At 38.6% G+C, this 25,642-nt stretch overlaps 1 protein-coding gene across 1 annotated transcript; it reads right to left on the reverse strand.

Annotated features, from left to right (window-relative positions):
- Positions 1 to 16,683: 16,683 nt before the first annotated feature.
- Positions 16,684 to 25,642, reverse strand: LOC121562432 (gastrula zinc finger protein XlCGF17.1-like). The gene is made up of 2 exons (XM_045219322.1): positions 25,362 to 25,642; positions 16,684 to 17,473 (listed from the first exon to the last, which is right to left on the reverse strand). Exons 1-2 carry the CDS (start codon positions 25,468 to 25,470, stop codon positions 16,728 to 16,730), a joined length of 855 nt encoding a protein of 284 aa, XP_045075257.1. The 5' UTR covers positions 25,471 to 25,642; the 3' UTR covers positions 16,684 to 16,727.

Consider the following 25,642-nt stretch of genomic DNA (forward strand, 5'->3'; position numbering starts at 1 on the left):
AGCTTGAAGAGAAGACTACACAAATTAACTCAATGAAACACAACTACTACATTCATGAGATTAAGGTTAAAATCAAGAAATACACATTCCACTAATCTATTTTATTATTTACATTTTTAAATATCAAAATCATATAATGACAATCTGACGGTTCATACAGTACTTGTATTCTATCAATCCAAATTATTAATAAAAATAGTAAATTGATTTTAGACATTCTTGAGAGGAAACTAAAACAAAAGTAAAAGCCTATTTTCATATAAACATGATTTCATTAATAAAAATAAACATAAAAAACACAAGTCAGAACACAGTAGTTTCCATCCATCTTTAGCTTGAAAACTAGAACACAAATGAAGTCAATGAAACACAATAACTAACTTAAAGAGATTTCAAGGTTAAAATCAAGAAATACACATTGGATTCATCAATTTAATCATTTACATGTTTTAAATATCCAAATCATATAATGAACATCTGAGGGTTCATACAGTACTTGTATTCCATCAATCCAAATTAAACTTTTTAAAATTGTAATTTGATTTTAAACATGATCATGTCTCGAGAGGAAAAAAATCCAAACAAAAGTAAGCCTATTTCTGAGTAGGATTTCATATTTTTTACATTTTAGTCATTTTGGCAGATGCTCTTATCCAGAGCCTTACAGTTAGTGAGTCAATACATTTTCATACTTGCCCCCCGTGGGAAAGGAACCCACAACCCTGGCGTTGCAAGCGCCATAATCTACCAACTGAGCTACAGGGGACAATATCATAAACAATGTGATTTCATTTAAAAATAAATAAATAAGTCAGAACACAGCCTCTCTATTCTGTCATGTGATTTAAGGTCCTCTGTCCAGGAAAGTATGTTAAGATTTCTCTCCAGAGTGTATTCTCTTCTTATGTTTGTTCAGGCTTCCTAACTGGGTAAAACCCTTTCCACACTGGGCGCAGTGGTAAGGCTTTTCTCCAGAGTGTATTCTCTTATGTTTGTTCAGGCTCCCTAACTGGGTAAAACCCTTTCCACAATGGGAGCAATGGTGTGGATTTATCCCCCGTGTGTGTCCTCTCATGTGATTTTAGTTCCTGTGATCGTGGAAAATCTTTTCCACACTGGGAACATTGGAAAGGCTTTTCGCCTGTGTGTTTCATCTCATGCTTTTTTAGGTTCCCCTAACTGGGTAAAATCCTTTCCACACAGGGCACAATGGTGTGGTTTCTCCCCTGTGTGTGTCCTCTCATGTGATTTTAGGTGCTGTAAACCTGAAAATCTATTTCAACACTGGGGGAACATTGGAAAGGCTTTTCTCCTGTGTGTATTCCTTTATGCTTTTTCAGGCTCCCTAACTGGGTAAATCTCTTTCCACACTGGCAGCAGTGGTGTGGTTTTCTCTCCAGTGTGTGTCCTACCATGTGATTTTAGGTGCTCTGATCGTGAAAATCTCTTACCACACTGGGAACATTGGAAAGGCTTTTCTCCTGTGTGTATTCCTTTATGCTTTTTCAGGTTCCCTAACAGGGTAAATCTCTTTCCACACTGGGAACATTGGAAAGGCTTTTCTTCTGTGTGTATTATTTTATGGTTGTTCAGGTTCCCTAACTGGGTAAAACGCTTTCCACACTGGGCGCAGTGGTAAGGCTTTTCTCCAGAGTGTATTCTCTTATGTTTGTTCAGGTTCCCTAATTGGGTAAAACCCCTTTCCACAATGGGAGCAGTGGTGTGGTTTTATCCCCCCGTGTGTGTCCTCTCATGTGATTTTAGTTCCTGTGATCGTGAAAATCTTTTTCCACACTGGGAACATTGGAAAGGCTTTCGCCTGTGTGTTTCATCTCATGCTTTTTTAGGTTCCCTAACTGGGTAAAATCCTTTCCACACAGGGGCACAATGGTGTGGTTTTCTCCCCTGTGTGCGTCCTCTCATGTGATTTTAGGTGCTGTAAACCTGAAAATCTCTTTCCCACACTGGGAACATTGGAAAGGCTTTTCTCCTGTGTGTATTCCTTTATGCTTTTTCAGGTTCCCTAACTGGGTAAATCTCTTTCCACACTGAGAACATTGGAAAGGCTTTTCTCCTGTGTGTATTCCTTTATGCTTTTTCAGGTTCCCCTAACAGGGTAAATCTCTTTCCACACTGGGAGCAGGGGTGTGGTTTCTCCCATGTGTGTGTCCCCTCAGCTGTATAAGCTTCCATAACCACTTAAAACTCAAACTACACTGGGAGCAGTGGTGTCGTCTCACTGGTTTGGCCGTCTCTGGGTCTGGTTCCCCCGAAGAACTCTTCTTGCGTCTGTCAGAATGAGAGTCTGGTCGCTCTCCTGCCAAAGACAGAGTATTTAGTTAAACAGAGAGATATCTAAATGAAATCTCCTGCTCTTCTTCCTATGAAGTTTAATCCAGACTAGATCCCTCATTATAAAACCGTAAATGTGGATCCTGGATGCTGATTGGTTGATAGTCATGATTCATGGGTAATCCCTGTAAAATGGGTCTAGAATGGTACATAAGGGGTTAAGTTAAGATGGGGCTAGAATGGTACATAAGGGGGTTAATTTAAGATGGGTCTAGAATGGTACATAAGGGGTTAAGTTAAGATGGGTCTAGAATGGTACATAAGGGGTTAAGTTAAGATTGGTCTAGAATGGTACATAAGGGGTTAAGTTAAGATGGGGCTAGAATGGTACATAAGGGGTTAAGTTAAGATGGGGCTAGAATGGTACACAAGGGGTTAAGATAAGATGGGGCTAGAATGGTACATAAGGGGTTGAAGTTAAGATGGGGCTAGAATGGTACACAAGGGGTTAAGATAAGATGGGGCTAGAATGGTACATAAGGGGTTAAGTTAAGATGGGGCTAGAATGGTACATAAGGGCTTAAGTTAAGATGGGGCTAGAATGGTACATAAGGGGTTAAGTTAAGATGGGGCTAGAATGGTACATAAGGGCTTAAGTTAAGATGGGGCTAGAATGGTACATAAGGGCTTAAGTTAAGATGGGTCTAGAATGGTACATAAGGGGGTTAAGTTAAGATGGGGCTAGAATGGTACATAAGGGGTTGTTAAGGTGGGGCTAGAATGGTACATAAGGGGTTAATTTAAGATGGGGCTAGAATGGTACATAAGGGGGAGTTAATTTAAGATGGGGGCTAGAATGGTACATAAGGGGTTTAGATGGGGCTAGAATGGTACATAAGGGGTTAAGTTAAGATGGTGCTAGAATGGTACATAAGGGGTTAAGTTAAGATGGTGCTAGAATGGTACATAAGGGGTTAAGTTAAGATGGGTCTAGAATGGTACATAAGGGGTTAAGTTAAGATGGTGCTAGAATGGTACATAAGGGGTTAAGTTAAGATGGTGCTAGAATGGTACATAATGGGTTAAGTTAAGGTGGGGCTAGAATGGTACATAAGGGGTTAATTTAAGATGGGGATATAATGGTACATAAGGGGTTAAGTTAAGATGGGTCTAGAATGGTACATAGGGGTTAAGTGAAGATGGGGCTAGAATGGTACATAAGGGGTTAAGTTAAGATGGGGCTAGAATGGTACATAAGGGGTTAAGTGAAGATGGGGCTAGAATGGTACATACAGGGTTAAGTTAAGATGGGGCTAGAATGGTACATAAGGGGTTAGTTAAGATGGGTCTAGAATGGTACATAAGGTGGGGTTAAGTTAAGATGGGTCTAGAATTGGTACATAAGGGGTTAAGTTAAGATGGGTCTAGAATGGTACATAAGGTTAAGATGGGTCTAGAATGCAGGTAATAAGGGGTTGGGTTAAGATGGGGAAATTGGTAATAGCATGTAAGATGGGGCAGAATGGTAATATGGGTTAAGTGGAAGATGGGGGCTTAGGAATGAGTGGGGACATACAGGGTTGGGGTTAAGATGGGGCTAGAAATGGCACATAGTGGGTTAAGATGGGGCAGAATTGTACATAAGGGGCCAGCTACATGTTTGAACAAGTGCTACAAGGGGTTGGGTTAAGGTGGGAATATCTACATAAGGGTGGTTAAGATGGGTCTAGAATGGTACATAAGGGGTATAACGTTAAGATGGGGGCTAGAATGGTACATAAGGGGTTAATTTAAGATGGGGCTAGAATGGTACATAAGGGGTTAAGTTAAGATGGGGCTAGAATGGTACATAATGGGTTAGGTTAAGATGGGGCTAGAATGGTACATAAGGGGTTAAGTTAAGATGGGTCTAGAATGGTACATAAGGGGGTTAAGTTAAGATGGGTCTAGAATGGTACATAAGGGGTTAAGTTAAGATGGGTCTAGAATGGTACATAAGGGGTTAAGTTAGGATGGGTCTAGAATGGTACATAAGGGGGTTAAGTTAAGATGGGGCTAGAATGGTACATAAGGGGTTAAGTTAAGATGGGGCTAGAATGGTACATAAGGGTTAAAGTTAAGATGGGGCTAGAATGGTACATAAGGGGTTAAGTTAAGATGGGTCTAGAATGGTACATAAGGGGTTAAGTTAAGATGGGGCTAGAATGGTACATAAGGGGGTTAAGTTAAGATGGGTCTTCAGTTGAACAGTGATTAGAACAGGTGATAGATCCAGTGATGTATTTGATCATGTGATCCAGCACCAGCCAAGCGAGCCTCCCTGTTTACCGTGAATGAAGTGAGTTGGGAACAACAATGTAAATTGTCTTAGAAGTCAATTTCACATAAAAACGTTATTTACATTGTAGTCACTGGCCCCCCGTGGGAATCGAACCCACAAGCCTGGCGTTGCGAAACGCCATGCTCTACCAACTGAGCTATGTCTGAACTCAGAATAAAATATGCTTCACAAAAATAACATGCTCGCTGTGGTAGAGGTTTTATTTTGAAAAGGCAATTTTCTGCATTTATCAGAGTGCCATCAGGCAGATGTGTCCACGTAAACAGGATTACTAGAAACATTTTTGTATCAGAAAGAAAATGTATTAGTAGATATTTTGGTTGGTTTATTGTTGAATATACAGGTATTGAACGTGTCTAGAATAATATGGTTTATTGTTGAATATACAGGTATTGAACGTGTCTAGAATAATATGGTTTATTGTTGAATATACAGGTATTGGACGTGTCTAGAATAATATGGTTTATTGTTGAATATACAGGTATTGGACGTGTCTAGAATAATATGGTTTATTGTTGAATATACAGGTATTGAACGTGTCTAGAATAATATGGTTTATTGTTGAATATACAGGTATTGAACGTGTCTAGAATAATATGGTTTATTGTTGAATATACAGGTATTGGACGTGTCTAGAATATAAATGCTTATTGTGTATAACGTTGGACGGAAACTGTTTATTTGTATACGGAATGTCCCTTTATTTGTCATGACTGATTTCAAAATTGTTATATTTTCATAATATTTGTACCTTTATACCATCAATATCAATGGCGGAGACGCATAGAGATGGCAGCCCTCTGCACTTACCACTAATTCCTTTTTTGCTAAGTTGGCCGTATTGTACATTCCTCCACGTTACTCCTTTTTAGTGTCGTCATTAACAACTTTAGCTTCAAGACGCCCCAAAAATAAAGAAATAAAAAAGTTTATTGTGCTGATTTATTGGCACATTGAATTGTAGTTTACAAACTCAGTGGAAAAAAATAATGACGTCATATCTGAATTCTGCCATCTTTATGTTTGCCATTGGAATCTGTCAATGCTTACCTGGATACATGCTTGCTTTACCATTAAACAGTCAAGGAACTGTGTGACAAACCCTTGACATTTTGAGTATAATACATTAAAATGTTTGTTTTTTTGGAGACTTCAGAAATACGATGAAACAGTCCACGTGTTTAATTTCATTAGATATAATTCCCCAGAATCTAAATAGTTCCAGAATCTAAATAGTTCCAGAATCTGAATAGTTCCAGAATCTGAATAGTTCCAGAATCTGTATAGTTCCAGAATGTGAATAGTTCCAGAATCTGAATAGTTCCAGAATCTGAATAGTTCCATAATCTAAAAAGTTCCATAATCTAAAAAGTTCCATAATCTAAATAGTTCCAGAATCTGAATAGTTCCAGAATCTGAATAGTTCCAGAATCTAAATAGTTCCAGAATCTAAAAAGTTCCAGAATCTGAATAGTTCCAGAATCTGAATAGTTCCAGAATCTGTATAGTTCCAGAATCTGTATAGTTCCAGAATCGAATAGTTCCAGAATCTAAATAGTTCCAGAATCTGAATAGTTCCAGAATCTGAATAGTTCCAGAATCTAAATAGTTCCAGAATCTAGTATAGTTCCAGAATCGAATAGTTCCAGAATCTGTATAGTTCCAGAATCTGTATAGTTCCAGAATCTGAATAGTTCCAGAATCTAAATAGTTCCAGAATCTGAATAGTTCCAGAATCTAAATAGTTCCAGAATCTAAATAGTTCCAGAATCTAAATAGTTCCAGAATCTGAATAGTTCCAGAATCTGAATAGTTCCAGAATCTGTATAGTTCCAGAATCTGTATAGTTCCAGAATCGGAATAGTTCCAGAATCTAAATAGTTCCAGAATCGGCAGAATAATAGTTCCAGAATCTAAATAGTTCCAGAATCTAGTCCAGATCTGAATAGTTCCAGAATCTGTATAGTTCCAGAATCTGTATAGTTCCTGAATCTAAATAGTTCCAGAATCTGAATAGTTCCAGAATCTAAATAGTTCCAGAATCTGTATAGTTCCAGAATCAGTATAGTTCCAGAATCTGTATAGTTCCAGAATCTAAATAGTTCCAGAATCTGTATAGTCCCAGAATCTGTATAGTTCCAGAATGTGAATAGTTCCAGAATCTGTATAGTCCCAGAATCTAAATAGTTCCAGAATCTGAATAGTTCCAGAATCTGAATAGTTCCAGAATCTGTATAGTTCCAGAATCTGTATAGTTCCAGAATCTGTATAGTTCCATAATCTGAATAGTTCCATAATCTAAAAGTTCCATAATCTAAAAAGTTCCATAATCTAAATAGTTCCAGAATCTGAATAGTTCCAGAATCTGAATAGTTCCAGAATCTAAATAGTTCCAGAATCTAAAAAAGTTCCAGAATCTGAATAGTTCCAGAATCTGAATAGTTCCAGAATCTGTATAGTTCCAGAATCTGTATAGTTCCAGAATCGGAATAGTTCCAGAATCTAAATAGTTCCAGAATCGAATAGTTCCAGAATCTAAATAGTTCCAGAATCTGAATAGTTCCAGAATCTGAATAGTTCCAGAATCTGTATAGTTCCAGAATCTGTATAGTTTCTGAATCTAAATAGTTCCAGAATCTGAATAGTTCCAGAATCTAAATAGTTCCAGAATCTGTATAGTTCCAGAATCTGAATAGTTCCAGAATCTGTATAGTTCCAGAATCTGTATAGTTCCAGAATCTAAATAGTTCCAGAATCTGTATAGTTCCAGAATCTGTATAGTTCCAGAATGTGAATAGTTCCAGAATCTAAATAGTTCCAGAATCTGAATAGTTCCAGAATCTGAATAGTTCCAGAATCTGTATAGTTCCAGAATCTGTATAGTTCCAGAATCTGAATAGTTCTCAGAATGTGTATAGTTCCAGAATGTGAATAGTTCCAGAATCTGAATAGTTCCAGAATCTAAAAAGTTCCAGAATCTGAATAGTTCCAGAATCTGAATAGTTCCAGAATCTGAATAGTTCCAGAATCTGAAAAGTTCCAGAATCTAAATAGTTCCAGAATCTGAATAGTTCCAGAATCTGAATAGTTCCAGAATCTGAATAGTTCCAGAATCTGAATAGTTCCAGAATCTGTATAGTTCCAGAATCTGAATAGTTCCAGAATCTGTAAAGTTCCAGAATCTGAATAGTTCCAGAATCTGTATAGTTCCAGAATCCGAATAGTTCCAGAATCCGAATAGTTCCAGAATCTGAATAGTTCCAGAATCTGTATAGTTCCAGAATCTCTATAGTTCCAGAATCTGAATAGTTCCAGAATCTGAATAGCTCCAGAATCTGTATAGTTCCAGAATCCATATAGTTCCAGAATCCGAATAGCTCCAGAATCTGAATAGTTCCAGAATCTGTATAGTTCCAGAATCTGTATAGTTCCAGAATCTGAATAGTTCCAGAATGTGAATAGTTCCAGAATCTGAATAGTTCCAGAATCTGAATAGTTCCAGAATGTGAATAGTTCCAGAATCTGAATAGTTCCAGAATCTGAAAAGTTCCAGAATCTGAATAGTTCCAGAATCTAAATAGTTCCAGAATCTGAATAGTTCCAGAATCTGAATAGTTCCAGAATCTGAATAGTTCCAGAATCTAAATAGTTCCAGAATCTGAATAGTTCCAGAATCTAAATAGTTCCAGAATCTGTATAGTTCCAGAATCTGTATAGTTCCAGAATCTGTATAGTTCCAGAATCTGAATAGCTCCAGAATCTGTATAGTTCCAGAATCTGAATAGTTCCAGAATCCGAATAGTTCCAGAATCTGTATAGTTCAGAATCTGTATAGTTCCAGAATCTGAAAAGTTCCATGAATCTAAATAGTTCCAGAATCTGTGGTGATAGTTCCAGAATCTGAATAGTTCCAGAATCTGAATAGTTCCAGAATCTGTATAGTTCCAGAATCTGAATAGTTCTTCAGAATCAGTATAGTTCCAGAATCTGAAATAGTTCCAGAATCTGTACAGTTCCAGAATCTGAATAGTTCCAGAATCTGAATAGTTCCAGAATCTGAATAGTTCCAGAATCTAGAATAGTTCCAGAATCTGTATAGTTCCAGAATCTGTATAGTTCCAGAATCTAAATAGTTCCAGAATCTGAATAGTTCCAGAATCTGAATAGTTCCAGAATCTGAATAGTTCCAGAATCTAAATAGTTCCAGAATCTAAATAGTTCCAGAATCTAAATAGTTCCAGAATCTGAATAGTTCCAGAATCTAAATAGTTCCTGAATCTGAATAGTTCCAGAATCTGTATAGTTCCAGAATCTAAATAGTTCCAGAATCTGAATAGTTCCAGAATCTGAATAGTTCCAGAATCTGTATAGTTCCAGAATCTGTATAGTTCCAGAATCTGAATAGCTCCAGAATCTGAATAGCTCCAGAATCTGAATAGTTCCAGAATCTGAATAGTTCCAGAATCTGAATAGCTCCAGAATCTGAATAGTTCCAGAATCTGTATATTTCCAGAATCTGTATAGTTCCAGAATCTGTATAGTTCCAGAATCTGAATAGTTCCAGAATCTGAAGTAGTTCCAGAAGCTGTATAGTTCCAGAATCTGTATAGTTCCAGAATCGAAATAGTTCCAGAATCTGAATAGTTCCAGAATCTGAATAGTTCCAGAATCTGAATAGCTCCAGAATCTGAATAGTTCCAGAATCTGTATATTTCCAGAATCTGTATAGTTCCAGAATCTGTATAGTTCCAGAATCTGAATAGTTCCAGAATCTGAATAGTTCCAGAAGCTGTATAGTTCCAGAATCTGTATAGTTCCAGAATCGAAATAGTTCCAGAATCTGAATAGCTCCAGAATCCGAATAGTTCCAGAATCCGAATAGTTCCAGAATCTGAATAGTTCCATTCCTGATATTACTGCCAGTGTTTTATAATGGTTTCCCACCATGATATTGTGATATGTATTCCTGTCAGTCATTAACTTTGTATCTGTTGATTTGTGAATGCTGTACATGCTAGCTAGTGGCTGTACTTTTCTCTCTACATGTGCATGGCTATTCATGTCCCCTTTTATTGTTCATTTGTACTTTACAGAGGAGTTGGTGCTAAAGGTCTGCATAGGTCTAACAGACCCGAATTCCAAGATCCGACCCGGGATCCGGGTCCTAAATTCTGACTTTTGTCTTGGATCTGATATAATTGCCACGAGTCTGGTGTATGTGCAATTAAAATGTATTTACCGACTGGACCCCTCCTGATGACCGCGTGGAGCTTGTTATCTATGTCAGACCATTGCAACACCATAAAACGTATAGCTTATGTCCAGCTGAAACCGACTGCTCACGTCACGTGCGCCTGCTGCTGAGGAGAGAGAGGGAGCGAGTGAACGGAGCCTTGGCCTAGGTTACTGTTCATTGCGAAGATGGAGGCCTTTTTCATTTAACTTCAAACGACAGTTAGAGGAGGAGTGAAAAAGAAGTCTACAAGGGGAATGTTTTATTTTTTGTATTATTATTTTTTTAGTCATTTAGTAGACACTCTTATCCAGAGCGACTTACAGGAGCAATTAGGGTTAAGTGCCTTGCTCAAGGGCACATTGACAGATTTTTCAATTCTTAGAAATGTTTTAGCTGATTATAGATGAGAAAACTTTGTTCAACTCGCTTATTCAGGTTTGATGCAATTTCTCAAATTCGTATTATTTATTTTCGTATTTATGATTAGTTTTATTATTATTATTGTTATTGTAGGTCTATTTAAGAATCTAAACCAGTTCTTTATGTATGTTTTGTTTCATTTTGTAGAAATTATTTCGTCTTTTGGACCCGTGAATATCTCTCTATTTTTAAAAATATATACTGTATGTTTTGAAAGATTGTCTTTTTCTTACTACAACGACATACTTAGACAAAGACAATTGACAACTAAACATTTACTACAAAAATTGACATTCCACCTGCTCAGACCCACATGTTCCCACCATATCCACCCATCCTGTTTGTCTCACAATCTGATTTTATCTCCTTCCTCATCCTTTGAATATCTCCAGTGCTTGTAATATTTTATGCCATATGGCTTCAAATTGAACAATTCTTTTTCTCTCTGTAGCCCACATTTTGTCCAATATTTAGATAATAATGCATTTGATTCATCCACTGTCTTAACGATGGTGGGTCATTTGATTCATCCACTGTCTTAACGATGGAGGGTCATTTGATTCATCCACCGTCTTAACGATGGAGGGTCATTTGACTCATCCACCGTCTTTACGATGGAGGGTCATTTGATTCATCCACCGTCTTAACGATGGAGGGTCATTTGATTCATCCACCGTCTTAATGATGGAGGGTCATTTGATTCATCCACCGTCTTAACGATGGAGGGTCATTTGATTCATCCACCTTCTTAACGATGGAGGGTCATTTGATTCATCCACCGTCTTAACGATGGAGGGTCATTTGACTCATCCACCGTCTTAACGATGGAGGGTCATTTGATTCATCCACTGTCTTAACGATGGAGGGTCATTTGATTCATCCACTGTCTTAACGATGGAGATATAAGAAAACTCAGGAAATATTTTTGACATATTTAACCCCCTTACTTCCAACATAGGCAGATGTGGTGGATTAAGACTCAGCCCATGCTGCGTCTCAATATCTCTAGCTTCAACTGACGGATTTTGATGGAGATTATTTTTCATTATGTTACTTAGATGCGTCAATAAACTCTTAAGGATTTTAAATAACCTGTAGTAATTATTTTTTTATAAATTTTATCCAGATCAAAATGATCCTTCTTTGTCTTGATTCTGTCCACTTCATCATTTGAAGTCACACACAGTTGTTTTATGCTTTTATGTGATATCAAGCACAGACACTGAGTAAAGCACTACAGAAAGAGATATTCAGATGTTTACAAAGGTAGTGAAATATATAATGTGAAGCATTTGATCCATTAACGTTTTGTTGGCCCCCACTCTTTGTAGATTTAACAATTCCTACAAAACAACATATTAAAGTTTAGACCTTTATTAGAATGGCCCATTAAAACCACACATCGGTTCAACAACTGCAGAGTTTGTGCTCCTGTTTTTAAGATATTACTCACTGTTGTTAATCAGATCTCCAGTCTCTTCTTCTTCTTCCAATGTGACAGTAATCTCCCCCTCTTCCTTTATTCCAAAAATGTCTTCCTCTTCTTTCACTGCGACAGTCATCTCCCCCTCCTCCTCCTCTTTCACTCTGAACGCGTCTTCCTCTTCTTTCACTGTGACATCCTCCTCCTCTTTCAATCTAAAAGCTTCTTCATCTTCGGTCAATTTAACGTCTTTCTCTTCTTCTTTCACGGTAACAGCTTCACCCTCTACTTGTTTTTGTATTGTAACATCCTCCTCTTCCTCCTCCTCTTTAGAGAGCTTCTTTCTCCGTCCAGCAGACCTCCTCTTCTTTAGCAGGAGGATAGTAGCTTAGTGAGCTCATGGTTGGGATGTTAGCTAGATAGCCAGGTAGCATTAGTGACTAGGCTGGTGCTAATATACCCAGCCAGCTAGCTAGCTGACTAACAACAACGTAAATATTAAATAGGGTAACTAGCTAGTAGATACGACAAGTGTGTTTAAAACACAGTGGCTAATATACACCGAAAGCGTTTAAAGAGCTTCAATGTTTTTTTGGCTATGAAGCTACGGAGGTGATTGACTAGCTGTTGTTGTTGAAGAAGCGTCCCGTCCACTAGATTATACGTCACACTGGCAGCATCGCCTGAAACAGGCACATCGCCATCTGCTGGGTGGGAAGGGTAACACAGTCAAGGGAAATGTTCATTTTATTTTGAGACAAAAAGTAATTTTTCATTTATTTCATTAAATAATATTATATTGAGACGTACAAAGAGAAGCATGTGTTGATTAATGAATATCTTTAATGAGTGAGAATTTAAAACAACCTACCATACTAAGGCAGCTAGGTCCAAACTGCTCCTACACGGTGTACCAGTACTGAGTAGGTCCAAACTGCTCCCTACACGGTGTAACAGTACTGAGTAGGTCCAAACTGCTCCTACATGGTGTACCAGTACTGAGTAGGTCCAAACTGCTCCTACATGGTGTACCAGTACTGAGTAGGTCCAAACTGCTCCTACATGGTGTACCAGTACTGAGTAGGTCCAAACTGCTCTACATGGTGTAACAGTACTGAGTAGGTCCAAACTGCTCCTACATGGTGTACCAGTACTGAGTAGGTCCAAACTGCTCCTACATGGTGTAACAGTACTGAGTAGGTCCAAACTGCTCCTACATGGTGTACCAGTACTGAGTAGGTCCAAACTGCTCCTACATGGTGTACCAGTACTGAGTAGGTCCAACCTGCTCCTACATGGTGTACCAGTACTGAGTAGGTCCAAACTGCTCCCACATGGTGTACCAGTACTGAGTAGGTCCAAACTGCTCCTACATGGTGTAACAGTACTGAGTAGGTCCAAACTGCTTCTACACGGTGTACCAGTACTGAGTAGGTCCAAACTGCTCCTACATGGTGTACCAGTACTGAGTAGGTCCAAACTGCTCCTACATGGTGTAACAGTACTGAGTAGGTCCAAACTGTTTTGGACAAGTCTCTGAATGTCTTTGAATGGCCCAGCCAGAGCCCAGAAATGAACCCGATCGAACATCTCTGGAGAGACCTGAAAATAGCTGTGCAGCGACTCTCCCCATTCAACCTGACAGAGCTTGAGAGGATCTGCAGAGAAGAATGGGAGAAACTCCCCAAATACAGGTGTGCCAAGCTTGTAGTGTCATACCCAAGAAGACTCGAGGCTGTAATCGCTGCCAAAGGTGCTTCAACAAAGGTCTCTCCAGAGATGTTCGATCAGGTTCAAGTCCGGGCTCTGGCTGGGCCACTCAAGGACATTCAGAGACCTGTCCTGAAGCCACTACTGCATTGTCTTGGCTGTGTGCTTAGGGTCATTGTCCTGTTGGAAGGTGAACCTTCGCCCCAGTCTGAGATCCTAAGCGCTCTGGAGCAGGTTTTCATCAACAATCTCTCTGTACTTTGCTCCGTTCATCTTTGCCTCGATCCTGACTATTCTCTCAGTCCCTGCCACTGAAAAACATCCCCACACTATGATGCTGCCACCACCATGCTTCACCTTAGGGATGGTGCCTGGTTTCCTCCAGACGTGAAGCTTGGCATTCATGCCAAATAGTTAAATCTTGGTTTCATCAGACCAGAGAATCTTGTTTCTCATGGTCTGAGAGTCCTTTAGGTGCATTTTGGCAAACTCCAGCGGGCTGTCATGTGCCTTTTACTGAGGAATGGCTTCCGTCTGGCCACTCTACCATAAAGGCCTGATTGGTGGAGTGCTGCAGAGATTGTTCTACCATAAACCAAATTTTACGAGTCCCAACTTTCCAAAACCAGTCAACCGTATCCAGAGGCAACAGAGCCGTTCTCATTGTGGACAAACTCTTTATAAACGGAGACACAACTCCATAACACCATGTTTCTACTAAATTTAACGTTACGGAAAAAACTACTGTCAATATCTGAACACTATGGAGTTGATAAGCGCACACACGCTTGATCTCTCTCTTTCTCTCTCTCTCTCTCTCTCTCTCTCTCTCTCTCTCTCTCTCTCTCTCTCTCTTCTCTCCCTCTCTCTGTCTCTCTCTTCTCTCTCTCTCTCCTCTCTCTCTCGTCTCTTTCTCTCTCTCTCTCTCTCTCTCATCTCCCTCTCTCTCCCTCTCTTCTCTCGTCCTCTCTCTCTCTCTCTCTCTCTCCTCTCCCCCTCTCTCTCTATTGTTGAGAACTTTTCTATAATTTAATATGTTTTCTGTTTGTCTATCTTTTGTATGTCTGTCTACATGTTTATCTATGTTTAGATATCAGAACAGGGACGCTGGGGAATTATAACATCTTGTACGGGATACATTGGTACTGTAGTGAAGCCGTTCTCTATAGTAATGCAACGTCTCTTTCCATGATCACGTGAAACATCAATTACTATGGAAATGCTTGGATGTGTTTTTTTTTTTATGAAAATGATGTTTAATGTAGCTATGGTGCAACTACGATGTCGATACGATATGGATTACAGTTATCATCCTGAATATTAAGGCTATACTAACTCCATATTACACACATAGACTACTCAACCATCTTTCTTATTTCTGATTTATTGGGCTCACAGGCAAACGGGCAAACGGGGAATCAAACAATAATTTTGCTAGAAGCTGTTTCTTGAATTCTAAACATCAGACATTTTGGAAATCTCTATTATTCTGACCATCATAATACCTCTTACGGCAGTAACTTTACAAGCACAAATTGTGGTAGATTTAGACTGAGAATAGTATCTAGTTATAGTAAGGGGTGAAATAAGTATAGCCAGGTATAATTGTAACGGTTTAGCAGATTACAAGAAAATAAGATCAGTCTTTATGTAGCTAAAAGAAAAGGAATATAACATATAGTGTTTACAGGAAACTCACTCTACATCCTTAGATGAAGTTGGCAAAAATAAAGATCCAGTCCACCGAAAAAAACTGGAGGCCAACACTTCAGTGTTGTGATGCAAAAATACTAGCGACATGCGTAGCGCTCAGAATTAAAAGGTTTTACCAGGTATTGTTCATCCCGATCAGACAGGTTTTCTACATGGACGATACATTGGAGACAATATACGACAACTACTAGAAATAATAGAACATCATGAAACATCTAAGAAGCCCGGCCTGGTATTCATAGCGGATTCTGAAAAGGCCTTTGATAAAGTAAAAACTGGATTTTATATATAAATGCCTGGATTTTTTTTCAATTTCAGTGAGCATCTTTTAAAATGGGTAAAAGTAATGTATAGGAACCCCAGGTGTAAAATAGTAAATAGTAAATAGTAGCTACTTCGTTTTGTACTGTCAAGAGAGTTAAACAAGGTGTCTCTCTGTCACCATATCTTAAAGCGTACCTATTTATATAATGAAAAAAAAAAAAATTTGTGTATGCACTCACTAACTGTAAGTCGCTCTGGATAAGAGCGTCTGCTAAATGACTAAAATATCAAATGTAAAATCTATTCATCGAAATGCTAGCTATTAAAATCGTTCCACAAGGTTCGATTTTGGGTCCGATACTTTCAGTACATGTATGTTACCCCTTGGCAGCGTTATCAGAAAGCACAGCATTGATTTTCACTGCTACTCAGACGATACACAACTTTACATTTCTGTGTCTCCAGAGGATTTTAGCTCAACTGATAAATGATTAGACTGTATGACTGATTTAAATACTTGGATGGTTCACAACTTCCTCCAGCTAAATCAAGACAAGACTGAGGTAATTATTGTTGGAGCCAAAGCACAGAGAATCTAACCACATGTTAATTCACAGGCATAAAAACACCAGGTTATTTTAGTTTCTGAACTCAATTTTGAATCACACATTAGGAATGTGACCAAAATAGCTTTTTACCACCTGAGGAACATTGCCAAGGTGCGGCCGTTTCTCTCTCAGGCTGATACAGAGAGACTCATCCATGCTTTTATTACAAGCAGGCTTGACTACTGTAATGCTCTCCTGTCTGGTCTACCCAAGAAAGCCATTGGTCAACTGCAAAACATACAGAATGCTGCAGCACGGGTACTGACCAAGACCAGACGGAGAGCACACATTACACCGGGTTTTAAGGTCTCTTCACTGGCTGCCTGTGAGTTTTAGAATTAATTTAAAGATTATTCTATTGGTTTTTAAATCAATCCACGATTGTGCACCCCAATACACGTCAGAAATGCTTTTGAGTTATGTACCCAGTAGGTCCCTCAGGTCCTCTGGCACTGGCCTTTTAACTATCCCAAAGCCTAGGACCAAGAGGCATGGAGAGGCAGCCTTTAGTTACTATGCCCCCAGCCTCTGGAATAGCCAGAGAACCTGAGGGGGAACGAAACTGTGAACATATTTAAAAGAGATTTTAAGACACACCATTTTAGCTTTGCTTTTCCTCAGGGAGCTTTTTAGTCGTTTATTTTCTTTTGTTATTCTTTAGTCTTTTTATATTATGTTTGTTGTGTAAATATTTCATTTTCATATTTTTCTGTTAATTTTTCAAAAGTGTATTTTCTTATGTTTGTTCAGGTTCCCTAAATGCAAAAAACACTTTCCACACTGGGAGCAACTGTGTGGTTTTTCCCCTGTGTGTGTCCTCTCATGTGATTTTAGGTCATGTGATCGTAAAAAACTAATTCCACACTGTGAGCAACGGTAAGATTTCTCCCCTGTATGTGTCCGCGCATGCCTTATTAGGTCTGATGATGTTGAAAATCTCTTTCCACACTTGGAGCAGTGGTAAGGCTTTTCTCCTGTGTGTTTCTTCTCATGATCTTTCAGGTTCCCTAACTTGGTATAATCCTTTCCACACAGGGAGCAATGGTAAGGTTTCTCGCCTGTGTGCGTCCTCTCATGCGCCTTCCGTTTATCTGACGACCTAAAATTCTTTCCACAATGGGAACAGGAGTAAGGCTTCTCTCCAGAGTGTATCCTCTTATGTTTGTTCAGGTTATCTAAACGGGAAAAAAGCTTTCCACACTGGGAGCAATTGTGTGGTTTTTCCCCTGTGTGTGTCCTCTCATGTGATTTTAGGTCATGTGATCGTGAGAATCTCTTTCCACACTGGGAGCATTGGAAGGGCTTTTCTCCTGTGTGTTTCCTTTCATGCTCTTTTAGCTTCCATAACCACTTAAAACCCATACTACACTGGGAGCAGTGGTGTCGCATCGCTGGATTGGACGTCTCTGGGTCTGGTTCCCCTGAAGGACTCTTCCCGCTCTCAGAGGGAGAGTCTGGTCTCTCTCCTGCCAAAGACAAAACAGAGTATTTAGTTAAACAGAGTATTTAGTTAAACAGAGTATTTAGTTAAACAGAGTATTTAGTTAAACAGAGAGACCTGAATGAAACCTCCATGATGAAACTGTTTTCCTATGAGGTTGAATCCAGACTAGATCCCTCATTATTTAACAAAATGTGGATCCTGGATGCTGATTGGTTGATAGCTTTTAGTTATTCACCTTAATCCTGGGTAATGCCTGTTAACAGTTCCATTTGAATTATTCCTACACATCCACTGTCCGACAGCCCTGCCAGGCAATTAATAAACTAATCTCCACTAGAAAGAATCATCTAGACATTATCACCCCATGCTTCCAGCCTAGCATTTGGTTTGTATGTAAAATAAAATATGTATAGAACTTATTTTGGTGATTTACGACTGAATATAAATATATGGAACATGTTTATTTATATGGAATCGCTTTAATTACTATAATGACACCTAGTGGCCAATTGTTGGTTTGCTACTAGAATGTGACATAAGGGGTAAAGTTAAGATGGGGCTAGAATGGTACATAAGGGGTTAAGTTAAGATGGGGCTAGAATGGTACATAAGGGGTTAAGTTAAGATGGGTCTAGAATGGTACATAAGGGGTTAAGTTAAGATGGGTCTAGAATGGTACATAAGGGGTTAAGTTAAGATGGGTCTAGAATGGTACATAAGGGGTTAAGTTAAGATGGGTCTTCAGTTGAACAGTGATTAGAACAGGTGATAGCAGTCTGCTATTGGAAGATGACTAAAAACACAGTTTTCAACAGTTCTTCATAGCATGATTTATACCTTTTCACTTCTGGATTTATACCTTTGGATTTACCGTTTATTTCACCCTGATCATTTTAGTGCCCTTTTTGAGTTAGTTTTACCATCAATATCAACTGGGACCTGTTTTACCATCATTATCAATTGATCAACCAGTGTGCTTGGCTAGAAACTATGCCAATAGAATGAACAACCAGTGAGTTTGGCTAGAAACTATACCAACAGAATGAACAACCAGTGTGCTTGGCTAGAAACTATACCAACAGAATGAACAACCAGTGTGCTTGTCTCTCAACCTCAGAAATAAAACTACCAACTGGTTATTTGTCATGACTGACTTCAAGCTTTTTATTATTTTTTCCCTTCATCATTTGTGTTCCTTTTTGATCATCAATATCTAATGGAATCTGTCAATGCTTACCTGGATACAGCGCCTTCAGAAAGTATTCACACCCCTCCACTTGTTCCACATTTTGTTGTGTTACAGCCTGAATTTAATATGGATTCAATTGAGATGTTGTGTCACTGGCCTTCACACAATATCCCATAATGTCAAAGTGGATCTATGTTTTTTGTGTGTGTTTTTTTAAACAAATCAGTACAAAATGAAAAGCTGAAATGTCTTGAGTCAATAAGTATTCAACCCCTTTGTTAAGGCAAGCCAAATACAGTGGGGGAAAAAAGTATTTAGTCAGCCACCAATTGTGCATGTTCTCCCACTTAAAAAGATGAGAGAGGCCTGTAATTTTCATCATAGGTACACGTCAACTATGACAGACAAATTGAGGAAAGAAAATCCAGAAAATCACATTGTAGGATTTTTTATGAATTTATTTGCAAATGATGGTGGAAAATAAGTATTTGGTCAATAACAAAAGTTTCTCAATACTTTGTTATATACCCTTTGTTGGCAATGACACAGGTCAAACGTTTTCTGTAAGTCTTCACAAGGTTTTCACACACTGTTGCTGGTATTTTGGCCCATTCCTCCATGCATATCTCCTCTAGAGCAGTGATGTTTTGGGGCTGTTGCTGGGCAACACGGACTTTCAACTCCCTCCAAAGATTTTCTATGGGGTTGAGATCTGGAGACTGGCTAGGCCACTCCAGGACCTTGAAATGCTTCTTACGAAGCCACTCCTTCGTTGCCTGACGGTGTGTTTGGGATCATTGTCATCATTGAAAGACCCAGCCACGTTTCATCTTCAATGCCCTTGCTGATGGAAGGAGGTTTTCACTCAAAATCTCACGATACATGGCCCCATTCATTTTTTCCTGTACACGGATCAGTCGTCCTGGTCCCTTTAAAGAAAAACAGCCCCAAAGCATGATGTTTCCACCCCCATGCTTCACAGTAGGTATGGTGTTCTTTGGATGCAACCTAGCATTCTTTGTCCTCCAAACACGACGAGTTGAGTTTTTACCAAAAAGTTATATTTTGGTTTCATCTGACCATATGACATTCTCCCAATCCTCTTCTGGATCATCCAAATGCACTCTAGCAAACTTCAGACGGGCCTGGACATGTACTGGCTTAAGAAGGGCGACACGTCTGCACTGCAGGATTTGAGTCCCTGGCGGCGTAGTGTGTTACTGATGGTAGGCTTTGTTACTTTGGTCCCAGCTCTCTGCAGGTCATTCACTAGGTCCCCCCGTGTGGTTCTGGGATTTTTGCTCACCGTTCTTGTGATCATTTTGACCCCACGGGGTGAGATCTTGCGTGGAGCCCCATATCGAGGGAGATTATCAGTGGTCTTGTATGTCTTCCATTTCCTAATAATTGCTTCCACAGTTGATTTCTTCAAACCAAGCTGCTTACCTATTGCAGATTCAGTCTTCCCAGCCTGGTGCAGGTCTACAATTTTGTTTCTGGTGTCCTTTGACAGCTCTTTGGTCTTGGCCATAGTGGAGTTTGGAGTGTGACTGTTTGAGGTTGTGGACAGGTGTCTTTTATACTGATAACAAGTTCAAACAGGTGCCATTAATACAGGTAACGAGTGGAGGACAGAGGAGCCTCTTAAAGAAGAAGTTACAGGTCTGTGAGAGCCAGAAATCTAGCTTGTTTGTGACCAAATACTTATTTTCCACCATAATTTGCAAATAAATTAATTAAAAACCCTACAATGTGATTTTCTGGAAAAACAATTCTCAATTTGTCTGTCATAGTTGACGTGTACCTATGATGAAAATTACATGCCTCTCATCTTTTTAAGTGGGAGAACTTGCACAATTGGTGGCTGACTAAATACTTTTTTTCCCCACTGTAAGTTCAGGAGTACAAATTTGCTTAACAAGTCACATAATACATTTCAGCCACAACCATCAAGCTAGGCTGCAGGGCTACGCCCACACCTAAGGCCACTCAGCCTCGTTCAGCTGCAACACACCTGGGGAATTTAAGGGGATGCTTTAGTTCAGTACGGGGGGAGCTCCTGGCTGGACGCCGGAGGCTGAGCTCTACAGACATTTGTTTGAAGTCCTGGACATTGTGTTCTCCACAGGAAGAAGTGACCGGACCGCAAGTGAAGCTGGTAATCTGGGTAGCAGCCCAGCTAGTAAGGATAACTCTGGGTTCAGTTAAGGAGAGAGAGTGAGAGAGTGTTTTGTTTTCAGTTACTGTTTGAGAAGCAGCTTTGTGAACCTTTTTATTTGTAATAAATCCGCCAGGCTGGTTTAAGCTGTGCCCTTCTGTCATCGTTCCTCCTCGTGGCCTTCCTACCAGCCACACCTAGCGACTCGTTACAAGTGTCAGGACTACCTCATCTCTGTACCCCACACATACAATTATCTGTAAGGTCACTCGGTCGAGCAGTGAATTTCAAACACAGATTCAACCACATAGACCAGGGAGGTTTTCCAATGCCTCCCAAAGAAGGGCGCCTATAGGTAGATGGGTTTAAAAAAACATTTTAAAAAACATTGAATATCCCTTTGAGCATGGTGAAGTTATTAATTACACTTTGGACGGTGTATCAATACACCCAGTCACTACAAAGATACAAACTTCCTAACTCCGTTGCCTGGAGAGGAAGGAAATCGCTTAGGGTGACATTTTGACATTGATTTTAAGATTTTTATTATTTTCAGAATATTTGTACCTTTATACCATCAATATCAATGGCGGAGACGCATAAAGATGGCAGCCGTCTGCACTTACCACTAATTCCTTTTTTTGCTAAATTGGCCGTATTGTACATTCCTCCACCTTACTCCTTATTTAGTGTTGTCATTAACTATTTTAGCTTCAAGACGCCCCAAAAATAAAGAAGTAAAAAAAGTTTATTGTGCTGATTTATTGGCACATTGAATTGTAGTTTACAAACTCAGTGGGAAAAAACAATGACGTCATTTCTGAATTCTGCCATCTTTATGTTTGCCATTGGAATCTGTCAATGCTTACCTGGATACATGCTTGCTTTACCATTCAACAATTAAGGAACTGTGTGACAAACCCTTGACATTTTGAGTATAATACATTGAAATGTTTGTTTTTTTGGAGACTTCAGAAATACGATGAAACAGTCCACGTGTTTAATTTCATTTGATATAATTCCCCAGAATCTAAATAGTTCCAGAATCTAAATAGTTCCAGAATCTGAATAGTTCCAGAATCTAAATAGTTCCAGAATCTGTATAGTTCCAGAATCTGAATAGTTCCAGAATCTGAATAGTTCCAGAATCTGTATAGTTCCAGAATCTGAATAGTTCCAGAATCTAAATAGTTCCAGAAACTAAATAGTTCCAGAATCTGAATAGTTCCAGAATCTAAATAGTTCCAGAATCTGTATAGTTCCAGAATCTGAATAGTTCCAGAATCTGAATAGTTCCAGAATCTGAATAGTTCCAGAATCTGAATAGTTCCAGAATCTAAATAGTTCCAGAATCTGAATAGTTCCAGAATCTGAATAGTTCCAGAATCTAAATAGTTCCAGAATCTGTATAGTTCCAGAATCTGAATAGTTCCAGAATCTGAATAGTTCCAGAATCTAAATAGTTCCAGAATCTAAATAGTTCCAGAATCTAAATAGTTCCAGAATCTGAATAGTTCCAGAATCTGAATAGTTCCAGAATCTAAATAGTTCCAGAATCTAAATAGTTCCAGAATCTGAATAGTTCCAGAATCTGAATAGTTCCAGAATCTAAATAGCTCCAGAATCTAAATAGTTCCAGAATCTGTATAGTTCCAGAATGTGAATAGTTCCAGAATGTGAATAGTTCTAGAATCTAAATAGTTCTAGAATCTAAATAGTTCCAGAATCTGTATAGTTCCAGAATCTGAATAGTTCCAGAATCTGAATAGTTCCAGAATCTGAATAGTTCCAGAATCTAAATAGTTCCAGAATCTGAATAGTTCCAGAATCTGAATAGTTCTAGAATCTGAATAGTTCTAGAATCTAAATAGTTCTGAGAATCTGAATAGTTCCAGAATCTGAATAGTTCCAGAATCTAAATAGTTCCAGAATCTGAATAGTTCCAGAATCTGAATAGTTCCAGAATCTGAATAGTTCCAGAATCTGTATAGTTCCAGAATCTAAATAGTTCCAGAATCTGAATAGTTCCAGAATCTGAATAGTTCCAGAATCTAAATAGTTCCAGAATCTGAATAGTTCCAGAATCTAAATAGTTCCAGAATCTAAATAGTTCCAGAATCTGAATAGTTCCAGAATCTGAATAGTTCCAGAATCTAAATAGCTCCAGAATCTAAATAGTTCCAGAATCTGTATAGTTCCAGAATGTGAATAGTTCCAGAATGTGAATAGTTCTAGAATCTAAATAGTTCTAGAATCTAAATAGTTCCAGAATCTGTATAGTTCCAGAATCTGAATAGTTCCAGAATCTGAATAGTTCCAGAATCTGAATAGTTCCAGAATCTAAATAGTTCCAGAATCTGAATAGTTCCAGAATCTGAATAGTTCCAGAATCTGAATAGTTCTAGAATCTAAATAGTTCTAGAATCTAAATAGTTCCAGAATCTGTATAGTTCCAGAATCTGAATAGTTCCAGAATCTAAATAGTTCCAGAATCTGAATAGTTCCAGAATCTGAATAGTTCCAGAATCTGAATAGTTCCAAAATCTGTATAGTTCCAGAATCTAAATAGTTCCAGAATCTGAATAGTTCCAGAATCTGAATAGTTCCAGAATCTAAATAGTTCCAGAATCTAAATAGTTCCAGAATCTGAATAGTTCCAGAATCTAAATAGTTCCAGAATCTACATAGTTCCTGAATCTAAATAGTTCCAGAATCTGTATAGTTCCAGAATCTGTATAGTTCCAGAATCTAAATAGTTCCAGAATCTGTATAGTTCCAGAATCTGAATAGTTCCAGAATCTGAATAGTTCCAGAATCTACATAGTTCCAGAATCTGTATAGTTCCAGAATCTGAATAGTTCCAGAATCTAAATAGTTCCAGAAACTGTATAGTTCCAGAATCCGAATAGTTCCAGAATCTGAATAGTTCCATTCCTGATATTACTACCAGTGAGCCTTGGCCTAGGTTACTGTTCATTGCGAAGATGGAGGCCTTTTTCATTTAACTAAACGACAGTTAGAGGAGGAGTATAGTGAAAAGAAGTCTACAAGGGGAATGGTTTATTTTTTTATTATTTTTTTTTTAGTCATTTAGCAGACGCTCTTATCCAGAGCGACTTACAGGAGCAATTAGGGTTAAGTGCCTTGCTCAAGGGCACATCGACAGATTTTTCAATTCTTAGAAACGTTTTAGCTGATTATAGATGAGAAAACTTTGTTCAACTCGCTATTCAGGTTTGATGCAATTTCTCAAATTTCGTATTTATGATTCGTTTTATTATTATTATTGTTATTGTAGGTCTATTTAAGAATCTAAACCAGTTCTTTATGTATGTTTTGTTTCATTTTGTAGAAATTCTTTTGTTGGCTAAATTAATTTCGAACTGTCTTTTGGACCCGTGAATATCTCTACTTGGGATATATATTTTTTAAATATATACTGTATGTTTTTGAAAGATTGTATTTTTCTGACTACAACAACATACTTAGACAAAGACAATTGACAACTAAACATTTACTACAAACATTGACATCCCACCTGCTCAGACCCACATATTACCACCATATCCACCCATCCTGTCTGTCTCACAATCAGATTTTCTCTCCTTCCTCATCCTTTGAATATCTACAGTGCTTGTAATATTTTATGCCATATTGCTTCAAATTGAACTATTCTGTTTCTCTCTGTAGCCCACATGTTTGTTCAATATTTAAGATAATAACGCATTTGATTCATCCACTGTCTTAACAATGGAGGGTCAATTGATTCATCCACTGTCTGTCCCATATCTAGGAGATATAAGAAAACTCAGGAAATATTTTTGGACAAATATTTAACACCTTACTTCCATTTGTTTGTACGGGTTACCTTCAGACGAGGGGGTTGTGGAGCAAAACGGAAGAAAATAGTCCCTTCTCCATAATAGTTTTTTTAGGCCAAACCGTTCGGACGCTACAGACGTTTCCGTGAGAAGATCGATTTTCGGGATGTATCATGGTCTGACAAACATCGCTGTAGCTCGGGCACCTTCCACCGCAGTTGCGGAAGGCCGACAGGCAGATGGGGTGGATTAAGACTCAGCCCATGCTGCGTCTCAATATCTCTAGCTTCAACTGACGGATTTTGATGGAGATTATTTTTCATTATGTTACTTAGATTGACGCACGGGTGCGTCAATAAACTCTTAAGGATTTTAAATAACCTGTAGTAATTATTTTTTTATCATTTTAATCCAGATCAAAATTATCCTTCGTCTTGATTCTGTCCACTTCATCATTTGAAGTCACACACGAGTTGTTTTATGCTTTTATGTGATGTCAAGCACAGACACTGAGTAAAGCACTACAGAAAGAGATATTCAGATGTTTACAAAGGTAGTGAAATATATAATGTGAAGCATTTGATCCATTAACGTTTTGTTGGCCGCCCCCCACTCTTTGTAGATTTAACAATTCCTACAGAACAACATATTAAAGTGTAGACCTTCATTAGAATGGCCCTTTAAAACCACACATCGGTTCAACAACTGCAGAGTTTGTGCCCCTGTTTAAGATATTACTCACTGTTGTTAATCAGATCTCCAGTCTCTTCTTCTTCTTCCAATGTGACAGTAATCTCCCCCTCTTCCTTTATTCCAAAAATGTCTTCCTCTTCTTTCACTGCGACAGTCATCTCCCCCTCCTCCTCTTTCACTCTGAACGCGTCTTCCTCTTCTTTCACTGTGACATCCTCCTCCTCTTTCACTCTAAAAGCTTCTTCATCTTCGGTCAATGTAACGTCTTTCTCTTCTTCTTTCACGGTAACAGCCTCACCCTCTACTTGTTTTTTTACTGTGACATCCTCC

Source organism: Coregonus clupeaformis, unplaced genomic scaffold (assembly GCF_020615455.1).
Source record: "Coregonus clupeaformis isolate EN_2021a unplaced genomic scaffold, ASM2061545v1 scaf2266, whole genome shotgun sequence".
Classification (NCBI taxonomy): Eukaryota; Metazoa; Chordata; class Actinopteri; order Salmoniformes; family Salmonidae; genus Coregonus; species Coregonus clupeaformis.

What these genes read in the sequence shown, in the direction of transcription:
- LOC121562432 (XM_045219322.1), bottom strand. Translation starts at nt 25,470, where the DNA reads ATGACTGTCGCAGTGAAAGAAGAGGAAGACATTTTTGGAATAAAGGAA. An exon ending in TGGAGATCTGATTAACAACA is followed by an intron (nt 17,474 to 25,361) that starts GTGAGTAATATC and finishes TGTCTTTGGCAG; the next exon opens with GAGAGAGACCAGACTCTCCC.